This window comes from Sciurus vulgaris (assembly GCF_902686455.1).
Source record: "Sciurus vulgaris genome assembly, chromosome: 9".
NCBI lineage: Eukaryota > Metazoa > Chordata > Mammalia > Rodentia > Sciuridae > Sciurus > Sciurus vulgaris.
Window position 1 is genome coordinate 70,349,989 of NC_136469.1, and position 20,759 is coordinate 70,370,747.

The following is a 20,759-nucleotide window of genomic DNA, read 5'->3' on the forward strand; positions in this document are numbered from 1 at the left end:
AATTTATCGATTCTTTATTTTTGGGTGAATTCTTCGTGGGGACTGTTTTTCTTATGCTCCCCCTGGGTTTGTTGCAGTTGTCATCCTGAGCTTTCCCTCCCCAGTCTGCTTTCTTGGACCTGCTATTTCCTGGAGTCTTTTTATTTATTAAAATATCCTTTAATCCATTCTGTTGAACACTCAATGAATTCTTTCAATTTGGAAAATACTATCTTTCATTGTTAAATTTTTTCTTGCATCATCTTTCCTATAGTATAGTTCCTTTAAATGTTTTATATCTGTCTTTTTTTAAATTTATTTTTAATTTTTTACAGACTACATTTTGATTCATTGTACACAAATGGGATACATCATTTTGTTTCCATAGGTGTACATGATGTAGATTCATACCATTTGTGTAATCATACATGTACATAGGGTAATGATGTCTGTCTCATTCCACCATTTTTCATACCCCCCTCCCTCTCATTTCCTTCTACATAATCCAATGTTCCTCCATTCTTCTCTCACTCCCACCCCCAACCCCATTATATATTATTCTCCACTTATCAGTGAGAACATTCAGCCTTTGGTTTTTGGGATTAGCTTATTTCACTTAGTATGATGTTCTCCAATTCCACCTATTTATTTCAAATGTCATAATATTATTCTTCTTTATGACTGAATAATATTCCATTGTGTATATATACCACAGTTTCTTTATCCATTTATCTGTTGAAGGGCATCTAGATTGGTTCCATATCTAGCTATTGTGAATTGAGCTGCTATAAACATTGATGTGGCTGCATTACTGTAGTATGCTGATTTTAAGTCCTTTGGGTAGAGCACTTATCTCCAGAATTTTTAAAGAACACCAAAAATACAAAGAACCCAATCAATAAATGGGCCAAGGAACTGGACAGACATTTTACAGAAGAAGACACACAGGTGATTAATAAATATATGAAAAAGTGTTCAACATCTCCAGTAATCAGAGAAATGCAAATTAAAACAACTCTAAGATTTCATCTTACTCCAATTAGAATGGTTTTTATCAAGAACACAAACAACAATAGATGTTGGTGTGGATGTGGGGAAAAGGGCACACTTTTACATTGCTGGTGGAGTTGCAAATTGGTGCAGCCACTCTGGAAAGCAGTGTGGAGGATCCTCAGAAAACTTGAAGTGGACCCTCCTTTTGACCCAGCTATCCCACTCCTTGTTTTAGATCTGTCTTTTAATTCTGCTGTTTATGAAACTTCCTCAACTGTATTTTCTAGGGACTTTAAAAAAAAAATTTAGCCTTATATGTTTTTAATATCCAGAACATTCTTGCTTTCTATTGCTTTTTCAAAGCAGTCTATTCTTGTTTCATAGCATTCTAGTCTTATTTTTCTAAGGATAATAACAAAGATTTCTTGTTATTGCTGTTGTTTCTCTTCTTTTTCCTGTCTTATTTATTTCTGGGTTTTCTTTTTGTCTCCCTTTTTGTCTCCCATTAACTCAAATGTACAGTGATTCTTGACTGTCTGGATTTAAGAGTAACATTTTATCAGTAGAAACTGGGGACTTGTCTACTGCTAAGCTTCACTTTAGGAGATTTAGAGAGTAGATCCAGGAATCTAGCTGCTTCATTGGGCACCCCCCAAGTGTCAGTATGTGAGCATATTTTTTATTTAACAATTGAGTTCCTCCAGAGCAGGAGTGGGAGGGAAGGGGTGTGTTCTTGCTGATGGGATCATTATTTCTTAGCTGACTTTCACTGATCCTCACATTTCCACCTGTGTCCCTCCCTCCAGATCGTACCTATTTTAACTGTCCAAAGAGCCTTTGCTATTTCCAGCATCTCCTCAGCACTGCTTCCTGAGAGGAGGAATGCCCAAATGCAGGGGGTGAGGGCAGGGTCCCTGAGGCTGGCAGGCCTTGAAGCAGTTTGTTTTCAGTCCCTTGTGTCCACTTTCCACTTTCAGACGTCTCTGAAATCATCTATTTCACATTTTCTGTTTTGTTTTGTGTGTGTTTCTATCCTCGGGTGCTTATACTTTTAAAGTATTGTACTCTCATTTTGGTGGCGTCTTGGGAAGATTAGATAAATGCAAGTAATCAAGTGTCTCTTTAAATGGAAGTTGTCCCTTGCTTTTAATACTCCCCATACCTGATTTTAAATGGAATAGAATGTTATAATGGCAGCGATGCAAGCAAGGAGAGTCAAGTGCCTGTGAATTTTAGCTTATGAGCATTTGATAATATAGACAGTAACTGTTTTTACTTGAGAAAACCACCTTAATAATAGGGCCATTTTAATCAGTACAATAGCTAATTGTAAAGAAATAGAGTTTAATGAACTGGCATATGCCTGAGACTTGAGTTCTATTTTTCCTGAAACTCACTTGGTGGTAACTTGGAGTTAAGCCTGTCTTTTATCCACACCACCAGGACACCATATGTATTGTTTGAGGTTAACTGAGTGATTTTACCTTGAAAATTTTAAAGTACTGTCCAAGTGTTCCTACATACTGGTGATAGTCATTCCTTGGAAAGGGTGAGCCTCCTGGGAAGCACATATTTACTTTCCTAGGGATTCCTTCTCACTGAAAAGCATCTTTTCTTTTGAAATTATTTAATCCCCACAAAATTTTGTTTCTATGAAAAATAGAATGATTATGTGAAACTCCAGTTTTAGCTCTTTGTGTTTTCATTTTGTACCTTTTAGGTTTTCTGTAAGCAACGTCAAACATATAAACTATACTTTTTTGTCTGGATTAAGACCTAAAACCAGACCAGAAGTAAAGGGTTGGTGTGTACATATCTACCAAGGTGCCATGAGTCGGAAGTGTAGGGCCAGGACACCCAGACAGTGACTCCACATGTTTTGGCGACATTCCAGTTGGTCTGCTTCCATCCAGATCCATGTGACAGGAAAACGTCTTATTTATATTTATAACTCCCCATAACCTTTAAAATTACAGGTCCTGATAACCGAATGATATTTTCTTTACAGAGGACACATTTATATATATTTGTCCTATAATGACCTTTGACCCTGTGAGATAGTATTAAGTAGGAGGTGAAGTCATTCAAGTTTGGAAAGAGAAACTGACTGAGTGAAGTCGTTCCATGTAAGATCACCTGGCCTGAAGTGCCTGAGTGTGTGGGTACATGTGTAGATGTGTTGGAATCTTTCCACTGACATTTTTTATGCTTTTTATTCTTTTAAAAGTTATTTTATTGTCATTTTATTGGGACATTAGAAGGAAAAGTAGATGCTCTCATCTTAGACAATGTATCATCTTAAATGAAAGGTCTTCGATTTTCTTTTTCCCAAGCTTGATTTTAAAGCCAACAGAACTTCTTTATCAGCTTTATTAAGATGTAATTACCCAACATAAAACTGGCCCTTGTAAAGTGTACAAGTCAGTGGTTGTTAGTAGATTCACAGAGCATACCCATCGCCACTATCTAATTTAGAACATTTTTATGATCCCCAAAAGAAACCCCTATGCCCATCAGCAGGCACTCTCCTCATTCCTTCCTCTCCCTAGCACCCGACTTCCAGGCAGATGCTAACATTCTTTCTCTCTCTATGGATTTTTCTGTTATGGACATTTCATTTAAATAGAATCACATAATATGTGGTCTTTTGTGACTGATTGTTTGACCTAGCATGTTTCAGGGTTCATCCATGTTGTATCCTGTATCAGTACTTCAGTACTTGTGACTAGTTAATATTCTGTTGTATATCAAATTTATCCATTCAACTGTTGATGGACATTTGGTTGTTTCTGCTTTTGGGGTCCTGTGAATAATATGGTTACAAATATTTGTGTACAAGTTTTTTTTTTCTTTTTTTTATTACTGCATATTAATTATGCAGAATATTGAGTTTTGTGGTGGCACATTTATGAATAGATATGTATATATATAACATACTTTGCTCATATTCACCCCCATTGCCATCCCTACCTCCCCTTTCCTTCCTCTGATCCCCTTCCTCATCTCTAATAGTCATCTTATTTCCCTCAGATTTCACATGAGAGAAAAAACATGCAGTAGTTGTCTTTCCACGTCTATCTTATTTCATTTAACATGATCTTCAGTTCCATCCATTTTCCTACAAATAGCATGGTTTTGTTTTTCTTTATATCTGAATAAAACTCCATTGTGTATATACATATATACTACATTTTCTTTATTCATTCATCCATTGATGGGTACCCAGGCTAATTCGATAACTTGGCTATTGTGAATTGTACTGTGATAAACATGAGTAGGCAGTTGTCTCTGCAGTGTGCCAACTTGAATTCCTTTGGATAAATACCAAAGAGGGGGATAGCTGGATCATATTGTAGTTATATTTTTAGTTTTTTGATGGACCTTCACACTTATTTCCTTACTGACTATACTAATTTACATTCCCACCAACAGTGTGTAAGTGTTCCTTTCCAACCCTGTCTCCTCATCAGCATTTATTGTTTTTTGTATTCTTGGTGATTGCCATTCTGGGTAACATAGGCGCTCAATGTAGTTTTGATTTGCATTTCCCTGATAGCTAAAGATCTTGAACATCTTTGCATATTATTATTGGCCATTTGAATTTATTTTGATAAGTGTCTGTTCAATTCATTTGCCATTTATCGACTGGGTTTTATTTATTTATTTATTTATTTGTTTGTTTGTTTATTTATTTATTTACTTAGTGTTACTTTTCTGAGTTCTTTGTGTATTCTGAATATTAATCCTTTGTCCGAGGAACTGCTGGCCAAGATTTTCTCCCATTTTGTAGGCTGTCTCCTAACTCTGTTTTGGTTTATTCTGATGGTTTTCCCATGCAGCTGCTTTTAATTTGGTGCAATCCCATTTATCAATTCTTGCTAGTATTTCCTGAACCACTGGAGTTCTACTTAAGGAGCCATTGCTTGTGCCTGTGTTTGAAGTATTTCCCCTGTTTTCTTCTAGCAGTTTCAAACTTTTCAGGTCTTCTGTTTGGGTCTTTGATCTATTTTAAATTTATTTGTGTACAGAGTGAGAAATAGGGATCTAGTTTTACTGTATATATGGATATCCAGTTTTCCAAGCACTCTTTGTTAAAGAGGCTGCCTTTTTTTCCAATGTATGTTTTTGGCACCTTTATCCAGACTCTGTGTCTTCTATCCCATTGATCTGCATGTCTGTTTTTGTACCAACATCATGCCATTTTGTTACAATAGCTCTGTAGTCTATTTTGAAATCAGGTCGGACTGCGATGCCTCCAGCATTGCTCATTTTGCTTGGGGTTGCCATGTACAAGTTTTTGTAAGTCCGTGTGTTTTCATTTCTCTTGTGTGTCTACCTCAGTAGAGTTGCTGTGTCATATGGTAACTTTCATGACATGTTTAACATTTTGAGGAACTGGTTTCTTAAGTAGCTACACAATTTTACATTCCCATCAGTAATGAATGATTGATTTCTCTATACCCTTGCTGACACCTGTTACTTCTGTCTTTTTATATTCTAGCCATCCTCATAGTAAAAGTTATAGAGTTTTTTAATAGCAGGAAGATTATGAGCTTGAAGAGAATAAAGAGAAAGGACCCAGAAGCGCCAAGACCACAAAGATAATGTATCAATGTATCTTGGGAACTTAAAAATTAATTGTTGCAAACTGGGTGAAATCCTCAGTAAATTCATTTTTCCCTGATGCTTTTATGAGTGGAGCATCTTATTTGTGTCAAACTGAAAGAGAAGATAAAACATCCAACAAATGCATTATTTTAAAAGTATACAATTTGTATTAATGGAAAGTTAATCCACATGAAATAAATATTGAAAATTAGTTTGGTATCAGTTTGAAGGGATGCCACATGCTTAGCTTGCTAGTCACCTCAGCTCTGCCCTCTATTAAGCTGTGTTCTGAACACCTGCTTTCCTGACTCCATAGAAATAACCTTTTGTGGGAGTTGGAGTACTGAGGAGTGCTTTATCACCGAGCTACATCCCTAGCCCTTTTTATTTGTATTTTTTTACTTTGAGACATAGTCTCACTAAGTTGCTTAGGGCCTTGCTAAGTTGCTGCGGTTGGGTTCAAACTTGCAATCCTCCTGTCTCAGCCTCCCAAGTACTGGGATTACAGGTGTGTGTCACTGCACCCAGCTAGAAAAAACCTTTTGTACTGGGTCTGTGAACAATTTAAGGTCCTTAAGGGAGAAAGGGAGGACATGTGAAATAGAGTTAAATAACTATAGGCTTGCTGGTCTAACCCAAGTGACACCTAATCCATTGAGAGGTCACTTATGGCTGAGCATTTAGTCAGTAATGCCTAGAAAAAAAAACAACTGGCACTAACATGATTTCTATCGAAATTATATATTAACTGTACTTTGATCACTTAATAAAGCACTAGACTTATGGAGAAAGCCAAGCCTTATTAGTTGGGCCTTTGCCAGTATTGTTCAAGATTAGAGTATTATCTTGTGGGAGGCTCCCCTTCCTAAGTACCCTGTTGTTTTTCTAGTCTACTTAGAACTTACATTTTCATACAGTTTCTTCAGCTATTAAAAGCATGTGTCTAACATCAAGCCTAGGTTAAATACTCCCAATGTTGACATTAGGTAAGATTTTTCACATTTTTCTTATATTTTTATTCATGCCACCTGCCCCCACTGACAAGCATTCAGCACCCCATAAATATCTACAAAATAAATCTGCTGTGCTACTGTGTGGGTGTTATAAGGGTTTGGTTTTGGTTATAAGACTAAAAGTATCACCTGTTTGACAGTTCTTTCTGCAGGCCTTTGCTCTTGCAGGCATGGAAGGTCCTTCTGGGAGCCAGAGCTGCAGTGTAAATATCGGGTAATTGAGCAATAAATACACCTCTGTATCTTGCAGAGTCTAATCAGAATGATAAGATTTGTAGTTCCATTAGTAAAGTTTAAGAACAGACTATAATTTATTAATTTTTATTAGTCACTTTATCATCCTCCCCTTTGAGAAATGTATGTGAGGCCTTTGAGACCTTGTCATGGTCACGGGTTGTGAGAGATCTGTAAAGGTGTAACTTCACCTTTTGTACAGGAAAAGGCTGGTTCCATTAAGTAAAGTTGGAATTATGTTGTCTCCATCAGCTTCTCGTCGCTTTAGAGAAGTGATTCTGTTCCTGGGGAGTGAATACAGAGGTCAAACCCAGTCTGATCCAATGGAGCTGGCATTTTTAAACCCCACCCCCACTGTGTAAATGCATATTTAGAAAGAAACATAATTAATCTTTTGCTTACTCTCATGTAGTAAGCAAAATGTTTATAAAACCTTTTGTGCACATCCTTGTAGGCTTTTTAAAAATGTCTCCCCTCACAAGCCTCCCAGAATTTAAAAAGCTACAGCTTGTCATAAATGAATTAAGAGTCCCACCTCCTGCTATTCAACAATTTTCTTGTTTATTCCGAAAACATTTCTTAAAGCATTTCATGTGTGAGAAAATAGTGTTAGGTGCTCTGTGATAATGATCATTTCTCCTTAAGGCTGATTACAAGTGTAATTCAACCTCATGCCCGTTGAACAGCAGAGGCACATCAGAAGCACGGGGACAAATGTCAAGGTTAGAGTTTGGTTCTGTCCTGCTTCGTATACTGCGATGTAGGTGCACCATCATTGCACATGATCACAATCTTTTGTTAATGAGAGCAAATGTTTGTTACATGGTTCAGTGTTTACCCTTCCCCTGGAACAAAAGTATTTATGGTCTTTGTAAGTGCTGAGTAGATTTCTCTGTATACTGTGTACACTGTGCTAATTGTATGTTTACATTTTAAATTGAGGAATGGGTCAAATTTAGTTAATGAAAACTCTCAAAAAAAAAAAACTTGAATAATTCAAAGGGGTACTTTGCACTAATGGAAAAAGGTAGTTCTTGTCCTAGAAAAAGACGAATGTTAAAGAAAATGGTGACTACTTCAATTGTGAACCATCATTTCCATCTGCAAAATTTTCTTAAACCTGTGGATTCATGAACCGTAGCATATTGTTCTAATTTTTATTCCAGTTTAATTTTAGAAATAACTGAAAATTTATAACATCAAAATATGTTAGTATATCTGCAGCAGTACATTTTCTTCAGTTTCTGAGGCCATGCTAATTATCCTTACCCCATGATCAGCAAATGAGCTTTTTTTTTTTTTTTAAAGTCAGAGTCGCTGTGTTGCCTGGGCTGATATCATGGCCTTATGGCCTTAACCTCCTGGGACTCTAGCAATCCTTCCTGCCTCAGCTCCCAGAGTAGCTGGGACTATACAGTCAGCCCACCTTTAAATGCAAGTACCATTTGTAATCCAGTGACTACCTAACATTCTCTCCCAGCTAGTTCTATAAATGCATTAATTGTTACACATTTTCTTAACATGTATTTTAGGGATATAGCTCACTTTATTCCTATTCTAGTTTGTTTTACTGTATCTTAAAAGTGAGTATTACTCTAGTAAAAGGATTTCTTGATCACATTTTTTCAGAATTTTTTTATTAGATCATTATAGCTGTACATAACAGTTGGGTTCATTTTAACAAAATCATACATGCATGGAATTTGATTTACTCCATTTTTGTCCCTGATCCTCCCCATTTCCCTTCCCTCTTACCTCCTCTTATTCACCATCTTCTACTCAACTGTTGAACATCACTTTTTATATGCAAGGCATTAAAGAGATTTAAAAGATGGTTAAAAATCAACTTCCAACACTGAAAGAGCTTGCATATACCAGTTTGCAGATTTTTAACTTTACTTACATATGTCCAATACACTCTCAATCAGACCTTTCTAACAATCTTATTTAAAATCATAGTTGGCACTTTTAAGTTCCATGAGGATAGAGATCTCTGTTTTGTTCACTGATGTATCCAAAATATTTAGAATGACACCTGGCACTGAGTAGTCACTCAATAAATATTTGCAGAATGATTGACTATTTTATACATGTATTTTTCACATACAAAACAAGCATCTTTCATGTAAGAAACGATACATTTCAGCTGTATCCAGAATTCACCCTCATCTTATATTTCACCATGATCAGCCTGTCCAGGCACCAGCTTTCTTTTCTGAACTGAAAATACTTCCTTCGTTAGTTTCCCTGAATTAAAACCCTGGCCCTCCTGTCTAGACTAAGTACAGCAGCTGAAGCAGTCCTTTAAATTAGGTCCTGTCTCTTCATATCCCAAAACTCTCAGGGGGAAAAAAAATGACAATGACAGCGATGAGACTGTGGTGATCTGCCCTTCATCTCTGCATCATCTCCTGATCTCATCTCCCTTTATGCTCCCCGTCCACTGCTGCTTGGCCCCAGGCTCAAGACTTCCACCTCAGGGCCTTGGCACTTCCTCTGCTTAGAATACACTTTCCCATTTCCATAAACTCTGCTGAAGTGTTCTGATATCAGTACGGTGTCCCTAACCACGGTGAATGAAGTAACGCCTCCCATTCCCATATCACTTTGCTTTACTCCCTCTTATTCTGCTGTATAAGTGCTTCATAGTACTTATGTTACCACTTTGCATATATATTTTAAATTTATGTGTCTATTTCCACATCAGTTAGAGTATATTTCATAAATGCATAGATTTTGCTTTGTTCAGTGCTACATCTTTGCCATTAGAGAGTGTCAGAAACAAAGAAACATCACATGTAATATACAATAAATGTACATTATGGATAAAGATACATAAACCTAGAAGTAATGCTTACTCTCTATGTGAGATCTTATAATTGTGTAATTACCACTGTAGTTACCAATGTGAATACAAGAATATGAATAAATGAAGCAATGTTTGGATATCAGCAATTCCAAAAAAAAACAACCCAGCAATAGCAATTATAGGTTGATATTCTTTTGTTAAAAAAATTTTTTTTAGTTGTAGATGCACACAATATCTTTATTTTGTTTATTTATTTTTATGTGATGCTGAGGATCGAACCCAGTGCCTCACACATGCTAGGCAAGCCCTCTACTACTGAGCCACAACCCAAGCCCCTAGGTTGAACATTCTTAATCCAAAATCTGAAATCTTCCAAAACTTTTTGAGTACCTATGTGATCTCACAGAGGAAAACTCCACATGTGATCTCTTGTGTGGGGTTGCAATCAAAATGCAGGTGTACTAAAAATATTGTATGAAATTACCCTCAGGCTATATGTATAAGGTTTATGTGAAACAAATGGTATTTCATGCTTAGACTTGGGTCCCATTCTCAAGATATCCTATTATGTTGTGCAAATAGTTAAAAATCTGAAATAAAGAATTCTGATCCTAATCATTTTGGATAAGAAATACTCCACCTGTTTTATGAATTTTGTTTCTTGCATGCATCAGAAGGCATCCATCTTCATTTTGGGGGGTTCTGGGGGTTGAACTCAAGAGCACTCAACCACTGAGCCACATCCCCAGCCCTTTTTTGTATTTTATTTAGAGACAGGGTCTCCCTGAGTTGCTTATTGCCTCTGTGTTGCCAAGGCTAGCTTTGAACTCATGATCCTCCTGCCTCAGCCTCCCTAGCTGCAGGATTACAGGCATGTGCCACCATGCCCAGCCAGAAGTCATCTTCTTAATAGACACATTTGTACCACCACTGCTCCACTCCTGCTACACTGAGCATTCCATGAGCCTCCTGTGAAGGTGCTGAGCAACTGTTATTCTCACACATAGGAAATCTGCTCTGTAGGACTCCTGCAGGCTGGTGTTATTTACCAGGTATTTCTGGAAACAGAGCAAATGACAGATTCTCAGTATGTTAGCACATAATTAATCAGTGTGAAAAGAGGTGAGGAAAAATGTCAAAATAATAAATTAAGGTCTTTACTGTCAATATATTTGAACAAGAATTTAGAAGGTATATTTTAAATATTTAAGGTTCAAGTGTGAGAGAGCTGCTGTCAAAACTGCTGCTGTAGAGGATCACACCCTTGCCTAGTGAGGGGATCCTTCAATCTGTCTTCCATCATAGAAAATGGAAATGCTTTGGGGTAGAAAGAAATAGTTATAAGGGAATTCTTTATCAGTTACTTTTGCCTTTTGAGAACATATTTAATGATTCTTCCATTCATGCCACTTATTATTTTGGTAAGCATATAACACTTTGAATATGTTTCCCTTCCCATTACTTGTCGCATTTATTTCCTGGAAAATTTATTAAATTTCAGAAATTGAAAGTAAATGATAAAAGTGCTGCTCCTTTTTCAAAGATGTTGTTTCATAAATTGGTATTTTTTAAATTTATTTTTATTGTAAACAAATGGGATACATTGTTGTTTCTGTTTGTACATGGAGTAACAGCATACCATTTGCATAATCATACATTTACATAGGGTAATGATGTTATATTCATTCTGTTATTTTTTCCTCCCCCCCCCACCCCTCCCACCCCTCTTTTCCCTCTGTACAGTCCCTCCTTCCTCCATTCTTGCCCCCTCCCACCCCCCATTAAGTGTCATCATCTGCTTATCAGTGAGATCATTCGTCTTTTGGATTTTTGAGATTGGCTTATCTCACTTAGCATGATATTCTCCAATTTCATCCATTTGCCTGCAAATGCCATAATTTTATTATTCTTTATGGCTGAGTAATATTCCATTGTGTGTGTGTGTGTGTGTGTGTGTGTGTATATATATATATATATATATATATATATATATATATATATATACCACAGTTTCTTTATCCATTCATCAATTGAAGGACATCTAGGTTGGTTCCACAATCTGGCTATTGTGAATTGAGCAGCTACGAACATTGATGTGGCTGTATCTCTGTAGTATGCTGATTTTATGTCCTTTGGATATAGGCCGAGGAGTGGGATAGCTGGGTCAAATGGAGGGTCCATTCCAAGTTTTCTAAGGAATCTCCACACTGCTTTCCAGAGTGGCTGCACTAATTTGCAGCCCCACCAGCAGTGTATGAGTGTACCTTTTTCCCCACATCCTCTCCAACACCTATTGTTGCTTGTATTCTTGATAATTGCCATTCTAATTGGGGTGAGATGGAATCTTAGTGTAGTTTTGATTTGCATTTCTCTTATTACTAAAGATGGTGAACATTTTTTCATATGTTTGTTGATTGCTTGTAGATCTTCTTCTGTGAAGTGTCTGTTCATTTCCTTAGCCCATTTGTCGATTGGGTTATTTGCATTCTTGGTGTAGAGTTTTTTGATTTCTTTATATATTCTGGAAATTAGTGCTCTATTTGAAGTATGAGTGGCAAAGATATTCTCCCACTCTGTAGGCTCTCTCTTTGCATTGCTGATAGTTTCCTTTGCTGAGAGAAAGCTTTTTAGTTTGAATCTGTCCCAGTTATTGATTCTAGCTTTTATTTCTTGTGCTATGGGAGTCCTGTTAAGGAAGTCTGATCCTAAACCAAAAAGTTGAAGGTTTGGACCTACTTTTTCTTCTATAAGCTGCAGGGTCTCTGGTCTGATTTCAAAGACCTTGATCCATTGTGAGTTGAGTTTTGTGCAGGGTGAGAGATAGGGATTTAGTTTCATTCTGTTGCATATGGATTTCCAGTTTTCCCAGCACCGTTTATTGAAGAGACTATCTTTTCTCCATTGCATATTTTTGGCCCCTTTGTCTAGTATGAGAAAATAAATTGGTATTATTTTGAATATTGTTCTGTTTGATTCAGTTGTCTTCACACGCAGCCTGCCTTAGGATTTGAAGTTTCATTTCAAAGCCAGAGGCCAGGAGCCCCTTATCAAGCCTGTTGTTTGTATCTTTAAATGTTGAGACTTGGATCAGAGTTTTAAACAAAGAACAGGGACTAGACTAATTTTGAATTAGTCTCCATTAAAAAAAAAGAAAAGGTAAAATAAGTTCATATTTGTTCACTTTTATAATATAAACATATGAGAAATGTAGTCTATAATTACTCCAAAGTTAATTATTTCCATTTCCCATATATCCCTGCTAGTTAAGATCATAGTGCAGAGAGGCATATGACCACCAAGGTTATATACGTAGTAGAGAGCAGATCCTCATGCAGGAAGTTCTCCTGAGCTTGCTTTGGGATCCTGTGCAGTCACTCGGTGACACTTTCTGCATGCAACTTTCTGTGTGTTTTCACTTCCTGTCTATGGCATTATGTTATGCACATGTTTTGTAACTGACTGATCTTTCTTTGAATTCTGTTTGCCTGACTGTTCTGTTCCATAGTCACATAATTGGGTAAAGCTGACCTGTCTAAGGAATTCAATCTATATATTATTTTTATGGATTAAACTTTTGTTCTCTTAGATGTCTATTAAAGGGGTAGATTTAGATCATCTCCCTGAACTATTGGCTATGAAAGATTTGTATTTTCCTATGATAGAAAGCAGAACATGAAGGTACATGTTAGCCACTTTACATATTTAAGTATTGGTGAAACAAATCCTCAAAATTGAGGGACACTTTTCATATGTATGCCTGTGACTTTTGACACATCATCACACACTTTGGTTTGATGCAAAATTATTAGGCTTTTGTAGGAGAGCCACACATCGAATTCTAAATGGTAGTAGCCCCCCTCTTTTCCATAAAGATATGTTCCAATGCCCCCAGAGGATGCCTGGTACAGATAGTACCAGCTGCAGATAGTATTGTGTTTTCCTATCCATAAATACCTATGATGTAACATAATTTATAAATTAAGCACTGTAAGAGATTAACAACATTAATAATAAGGTAGAATAATTATAACAATACAGTTATTTAGAATTTATGAATTGTTTATTTCGGAAATTTTTCTTTTAATGTTTTCAGACCTCAGTTGATGGTGGGTATGTGAAGCCACAAAAGGTGAAATCTCCAATAAAGGGCACGAGTATTTTTGGCATGTTAGATATTAAAGAGTCATTCATTCTGATACTTCTTAAAGAATGGTGACAGACTTTATTCTGTCGGATAGCAGTAAGTAGAGGTACTGCTGTCGTGGGCTTTTGCAGAAGGGAAGACTGGACTCAACTTGGAATGTGACAATGAAAAGTGGGAATTTTATAGCCAAGGAGCAGAGGTGGAGTGGGGACAGGTGGTGGATGGAAAATCACTAAGAGGAAGCATCTGGGGTAAGAGAAGATTGTGGTTAAGCCTACCTAATCGGAGTCTTGTTGAAGGCAACAGCATAGCAGATACCATCTGAGGATGGTGGGAGATGTGTTAGTTGCTCAGATATCAAGGGTGATTGCATATCCAGGATGAGGAATTCTTGTAAATCCGTTCTTGAGGACACGTCCAACCTGGGGATAGCTGCAAAAGAGTTCAGAGGAGACTGACTAGAGTTCATTCTAGGAGAAAAACTCCCAAGATTACAAAACCATGTAAAAATTATTATGTTTCTTTCACTTTCAGCACTGTAACTGATCATTAAGTTCAGTGGCCCTCATGACAACCCATCAAGATCTTGTTTTTTACACACTCAAAGACATTTATCAATGAAAATGTTCGCTATGTATTAAAAACCTAACCAATATTTCATTATTGGGGAAAAAACAAAAACTTGAAACAAGAATCCATTTTATATACTAAATAAAACTCGTGATGCTCAGAATTTCTTGAATAAATTCGTAATTCTTTAACATGAAAAAAAAAATCAAGGGCTGGGTTGCGTAGCTCAGTAGTACAGTGCTTACCTAGCATGCACAATACCTGGGATTTGATCCCTAGCACTGAAAAAAACATTCGTTTTTAATTTTAAAAAATTTTAAAACTTCAAATGCTCAAAGCCTATATCAGTCTCTTGGGAAATTTTTTTCTGAATTAAAGGTTTGAATTTATTATATCTGCATGTTTTTGTTGTTTGTGAAACATGCTTGAGAATATCTTTTATTCTTTTTTCCCCCCAGATGGCAGATGTGATGCTCAGGAAAATAGCTTAAGAGACTTAATAAAAGAGCTGCCGGACACCCACTACTGCCTCCTCAAGTACCTCTGCCAGTTCTTGACAAAAGTAGCCAAGTATCATCTGCAGAATCGCATGCATGTTCACAATCTTGCCACCGTATTTGGGCCAAACTTCTTTCAGTAAGTTAGTGGAATTTTGCTGCTAATGTCTCCATATTCCACTTTTTGCTTACTACTGTCTGAATGACTGGGATGAAGAAGCATATTTTAATCTGAAAAATCAACCAGTTTTTATTGGAAAAGTTCCATCTTGCTTCGGAGCATGGTAGTCTTGTTTTTGAAAGAATTTTGAGGAAGTCAGGTAGATAATGCCTTTTGATGAAATCATAACTTGTAAAAATCCAAACAACTATTTACAATTCTGGTGATACATTGTATATTCTCTAAAATGGGCATTTTAAAAAAATTGTAATGTGAAATGTCGATTAGCAGAAAGAGAAGGATTATGATATAGCAATCATTTTAATACTGATGAAGTCGAAATTATTGCTAAAGATGGCAAATTATGAGCAGAATGTCAGTGTAAGAAAATGTAACAACAGATTCATTTATTTTCTGGATCTAATTTTCTAGAGATTAAACTAGACTATAAATAAACTAGTCTGCTTAGATAAGTGCTATATCACTAGCCACAAGAACTTCTGTAAAGCTTTGTTTTATTTTCCCTGTTTTTCTTTAAAGCTTTTTAATTGTTGATATATGAAACATGATCTTTGTAATCTAGAAGATTTGCTTTTTACTCTTCTATTAATTGCCTCTGATATCAAATACATTCCTTCTAGTGTTCCTTTTAGAGAAAGAGAACACTCTCACTCTCTGAAGATTTTTAAATAGTGCATCTGCTTTTCTACTCCATTAAACTCCATTAATCTTCAGGCTCATTCAGCTGCCCAGAGCTAGTAGTATTACAGGCCTCCCAATGTCTAAATATAGACTATGGCTTAGATCATAGATTCTGGCCTGTCACTGCCTTATTAGGAGAGAAGGTCTACCTTGATAACTATCCTGTTTGTAACTTTAAAGATGTTAACACTTAAATAATGGTGTTTCATAGGATATGTTATCATCTCATGAATAAGTATCTCAAACACAGACTCACCTGATTTCTAATCTTATTCAGGGGCTCTATGATAGTAAAAAGCATTTGTGCTTTTTACTCCTTTCTGTATAGTAAATCTTTGGTGACCTACATGTGAGAAATAAAGGTGTAAATAGAAAACTATTCAATAATTTTGAAACCCTAGGTTCTTGTATAAGTAAAAAATGAATTTTAAGTAGAATAGTTATTTAATGAGAACTAAACAGATTGACACATCACTGCTGACTTACAAAATTTGGCTCAGTTTGAAATTTCTGGTGACTTGTTCTAATCAATCAATCAAAATATCAATAAATACGTTTTTATTGTATATTCTACTAATTATGATGGTTTTAATTTTTTACCATGGTAAAATATACAAAACATAAAATATACCATTTTTAAGTGTAAAGTTTAGTGATATTAAGAACATTCACATTGTTTGAGCTACTAAATAGCATATATTTCTAAATTTATGGATACAGAAATCAGTACAAGGGACTTTCATCATTGAAATATAGTTATAACAGGTAGTATTTATTGAGCACTTACAAAGTACTTTACTTTCTCATTTATCTGGTTGATTTCTAAAGAGAAGGACATTATTTATTTTGTGCTTCAGGCTCCTCTATCTAGGTCAAGGAAAAGCAGACACTTCAATTCCAGTGACCCCAGTTAATCCATAAATGTTATAAAGATTATTAGTGAACCATAATGTTATAAAGATTATTAGTGAAATGTGTCCTTTCAGAGTTAATTCTTTCATCACAAATTACTAAGAGACAAAGCAAAGGAAAGGATATTTACAACCATGTTTATAAGGGGAAAAAAAAAAAACAATAGTTTTATTCTGTTCTGAAAATGGAGTCTTACTATGTTGCTTAGGCTAGTCTTGAACTCTCAGACTCAAGGGCTCCTCTTGCCTCGGCTCCCAAGTAGTTATCACTGCAGGTATGTGCTATTGAACCCAGACAGCAGTAGTGTTTATGTGGTGTTTAATGTAAGCCAGGCACAGAACAGTTATACATTTGCTCACTTGATTTTGTTTATTGCTTGATTGATGAATTGATTGAATGCAGTGCTGAGGATCAAACCCAGAGCCTCACACTACTAGAGAAGTACTCTTCCACTGAACTACATCACTGGCCCCTAGTTTTATTTTTAATTTTAAAATATATTTTGTTTCCAGTTGATACATAGTGATTGTGCTTTATTTTGGGGTAGAGTGTGATATTTCGATAAGTGTACAATCTGCAATGATCAGATCAGGGTAACTGGCATATCTATCACTTCAGACATTTATCATTTCTTTATGTTGGGGACATTCAGAATCCTGTTTGAAGCATTCAATTAATTATTGTCTAACATAGTTGTCCTAATATGCTATAGAAAATCAGAGGTGATTCCTCCTGTTTAACTGCACCCATTAAACCATTTCCCAGGCTCTGGTAACCCCTATTCTATTCTCTCTTTGAGATCGTTTTAGCTTTCATGTGTAAGTGAGAATATGTGGTATTTCCCTAACTTATTTCACCTAATATAATGTCCTGCAGTTTCATATTGCAGTAAAGGGCAGAATTGTGTTCCTTTTTATGACTTTGTGGCTGATTTCATGGTGTGTATATGCCACATTTCCTTCATTGATCCCTTGATGGACATCTAGGTCGATTCCATATCTTGACTGTTTGGAATAGTCAAGTTTGCAATTAACATGAGAGTGCAAATCTTTCTTTCTTTTTTTTTTTAGATGATTCAAACTTTATTCATTCAATTTTTTAAAATTTATTTTTATTGTAAACAAAAGGGATACATCTTGTTTCTCTGTTTCTACATGAAGTAGAGGCATACCATTTGTGTAATCATACATTTACCTAGGGTAATAGTTTTTGATTCGTTCTGTTTTTTTTCTCCCTCTCCCACCTCTCTTATCCCTTTATAGAGTCCCTCCTTCCTGCGTTCCTGCCCCCTTCCCTCCCCCTATATGTGTCATTATCTGCTTATCACTGAGATCATTCGTCCTTTGGTTTTTTGAGATTGGCATATCTCACTTAGCATGATATTCTCCAATTTCATCCATTTGCCTGCAAATGCCATAATTTTATTATTCTTTATGGCTGAGTAATATTCCATTGTATATATATATATATATATACCACAGTTTCTTTATCCATTCATCAATTGAGGGGAATCTAGGTTGGTTCCATAATCTGGCTATGGTGAATTGAGCAGCTATGAACATTGATGTGGCTGTATCTCTATAGTATGCTGATTTTAAGTCCTCTGGGTATAGGCCAAGGAGTGGGATAGCTGGGTCAAATGGAGGGTCCATTCCAAGTTTTCTGAGAAATCTCCACACTGCTTTCCAGAGTGGCTGCACTAATTTGCAGCCCCACCAGCAATGTATGAGTGTACCTTTTTCCCCACATCCTCTCCAACACCTGTTGTTGCTTGTATTCTTGATAATTGCCATTCTAATTGGGGTGAGATGGAATCTTAGTGTAGTTTTGATTTGCATTTCTCTTATTACTAAAGATGGTGAACATTTTTTCATATGTTTGTTGATTGCTTGTAGATCTTCTTCTGTGAAGTGTCTGTTCATTTCCTTAGCCCATTTGTTGATTGGGGTATTTGTATTCTTGGTGTAGAGTTTTTTGAGTTCTTTATAGATTCTGGAAATTAGTGCTCTATCTGAAGTATGAGTGGCAAAGATTTTCTCCCACTCTGCAGGCTCTCTCTTCACATTGCTGATAGTTTCCTTTGCTGAGAGAAAGCTTTTTAGTTTGAATCTGTCCCAGTTATTGATTCTAGCTTTTATTTCTTGTGCTATGGGAGTCCTGTTAAGGAAGTCTGATCCTAAACCAAAAAGTTGAAGGTTTGGACCTACTTTTTCTTCTATAAGCTGCAGGGTCTGGTCTGATTTCAAAGACCTTGATCCATTGTGAGTTGAGTTTTGTGCAGGGTGAGAGATAGGGGTTTAGTTTCATTCTGTTGCATATGCATTTCCAGTTTTCCCAGCACCATTTTTTGAAGACGCTATCTTTTCTCCATTGCATATTTTTGGCGCCTTTGTCTAGTATTAGAAAATTGTATTTATTTGGGTTTGTGTCCGTGTCCTCTATTCTGTACCATTGATCTACCAGTCTATTTTGGTACCAATACCATGCCGTTTTGGTTACTATTGCTTTGTAGTAGAGTTGAAGATCTGGTATTGTGATACCCCCTGCTTTGCTCTTTCTGCTAAGGATTGCTTTAGCTCTTCTGGGTTTCTTATTCTTCCAGATGAATTTCATAATTGCTTACTCTATTTCTGTGAGGTACATCATTGGGATTTTAATTGGGATTGCATTGAATCTGTATAGCACTTTAGGTAGTATGGCCATTTTGACAATATTAATTCTGCCTATCCAAGAACATGGGAGATCTTTCCATCTTCTAAGGTTTTCTTTAATTTCTTTCTTTAGTGTACTGTAGTTCTCATTGTAGAGGTCTTTCACCTCTTTTGTGAGATTGATTCCCAAGTATTTTATTTTTTTCGAGGCTATTGTGAATGGGGTAGTTTTCCTAATTTCTCTTTCTGAAGATTTATCACTTATGTATAAAAATGCATTGGATTTATGAGCATTGATCATGTCACCCGCTACTTTCCTGAATTCAGTCATGAGTTCTAAGAGTTTTCTGGTGGAATTTCTGGGTTCCTCTAAATATAAAATCATGTCATCAGCGAACAGGGATAGTTTGAGTTCTTCTTTTCCTATTCGTATCTCTTTAATTTCTCTGGTTTGTCTAATTGCTCTGGCTAGAGTTTCAAGGTCGATGTTGAATAGAAGTGGTGAAAGAGGGCATCCCTGCCTTGTTCCAGTTTTTAGGGGGAATGCTTTCAGTTTTTCACCATTTAGAATGATATTAGCCATGGGCTTAGCATAGATGGCCTTTACAATGTTAAGGAATGTTCCCACTATCCCTATTTTCTCTAGTGTTTTGAGCATGAAGGGATGCTGTATTTTATCAAATGCTTTTTCTGCATCTATCGAAATAATCATGTGATTCTTAACTTTAAGTCGGTTGATATGGTGAATGACATTTATTGATTTCTGGATGTTGAACCAACCTTGCATCCCTGGGATAAAACCCACTTGATCGTGGTGCACTATCTTTTTAATATATTTTTGTATGTGATTTGCTAAGATTTTGTTGATAATTTTTGCATCAATGTTCATTAAGGATATTGGTCTGAAATTTTCTTTCCTTGATGTGTCTCTGTCTGGTTTAGGTATCAGGGTGATATTGGCTTCATAGAATGAGTTTTGCAGGATTCCCTTCTCTTCTATTTTATGGAATACTTTGAGAAGTATTGGAATGAGCTCTTCTTTAAAGGTTTTGTAGAACTCGGCTGAGAACTCATCTGGTCCCGGGCTTTTCTTTGTTGGTAGGCTTTTGATGACCTCTTCTATTTCATTGCTTGAAATTGATTTATTTAAGTTGTGTATGTCCTCCTCGTTCAGTTTAGGTAATTCATATGTCTCTAGAAACTTACTGATGTCTTCAAGGTTTTCTGTTTGTTGGTGTATAGATTTTCAAAATAGCTTCTAATTATGTTTTGTATTTCACTCGTGTCTATAGTGATATTTCTTTGTTCATTCTGAATTTTAGTAATTTGAGTTTTCTCTTTCTTTCTCTTTGTTAGTGTGGCTAACAGTTTATCAATTTTGTTTATTTTTTCAAAGAACCAACTCTTTATTTTCTTAATTTTTTCGATTGTTTGTTTTGTTTCAATTTTGTTGATTTCAGCTCTGAGTTTATTTCCTGTCTTCTACT

The 20,759-nt window shown here is 36.1% G+C and overlaps 1 protein-coding gene across 9 annotated transcripts in view; it reads left to right on the forward strand.

Annotated features, from left to right (window-relative positions):
• Window positions 1-20,759, forward strand: part of FAM13A (family with sequence similarity 13 member A) — a 378,453-nt gene that overhangs the window by 104,357 nt on the left and 253,337 nt on the right. For 7 of the 9 annotated variants that reach the window (XM_079153220.1, XM_079153218.1, XM_079153221.1 and 4 more), the window contains one exon: window positions 14,809-14,986. The exons of 1 other annotated variant lie outside the window; for it this stretch is intronic. In XM_079153220.1, coding sequence (XP_079009346.1) covers window positions 14,809-14,986 — 178 coding nt within the window. Of the gene's footprint in view, window positions 1-14,808; window positions 14,987-20,759 lie in introns of those variants that run through there. One more of the 9 variants, XM_079153212.1, reaches the window with a different exon arrangement.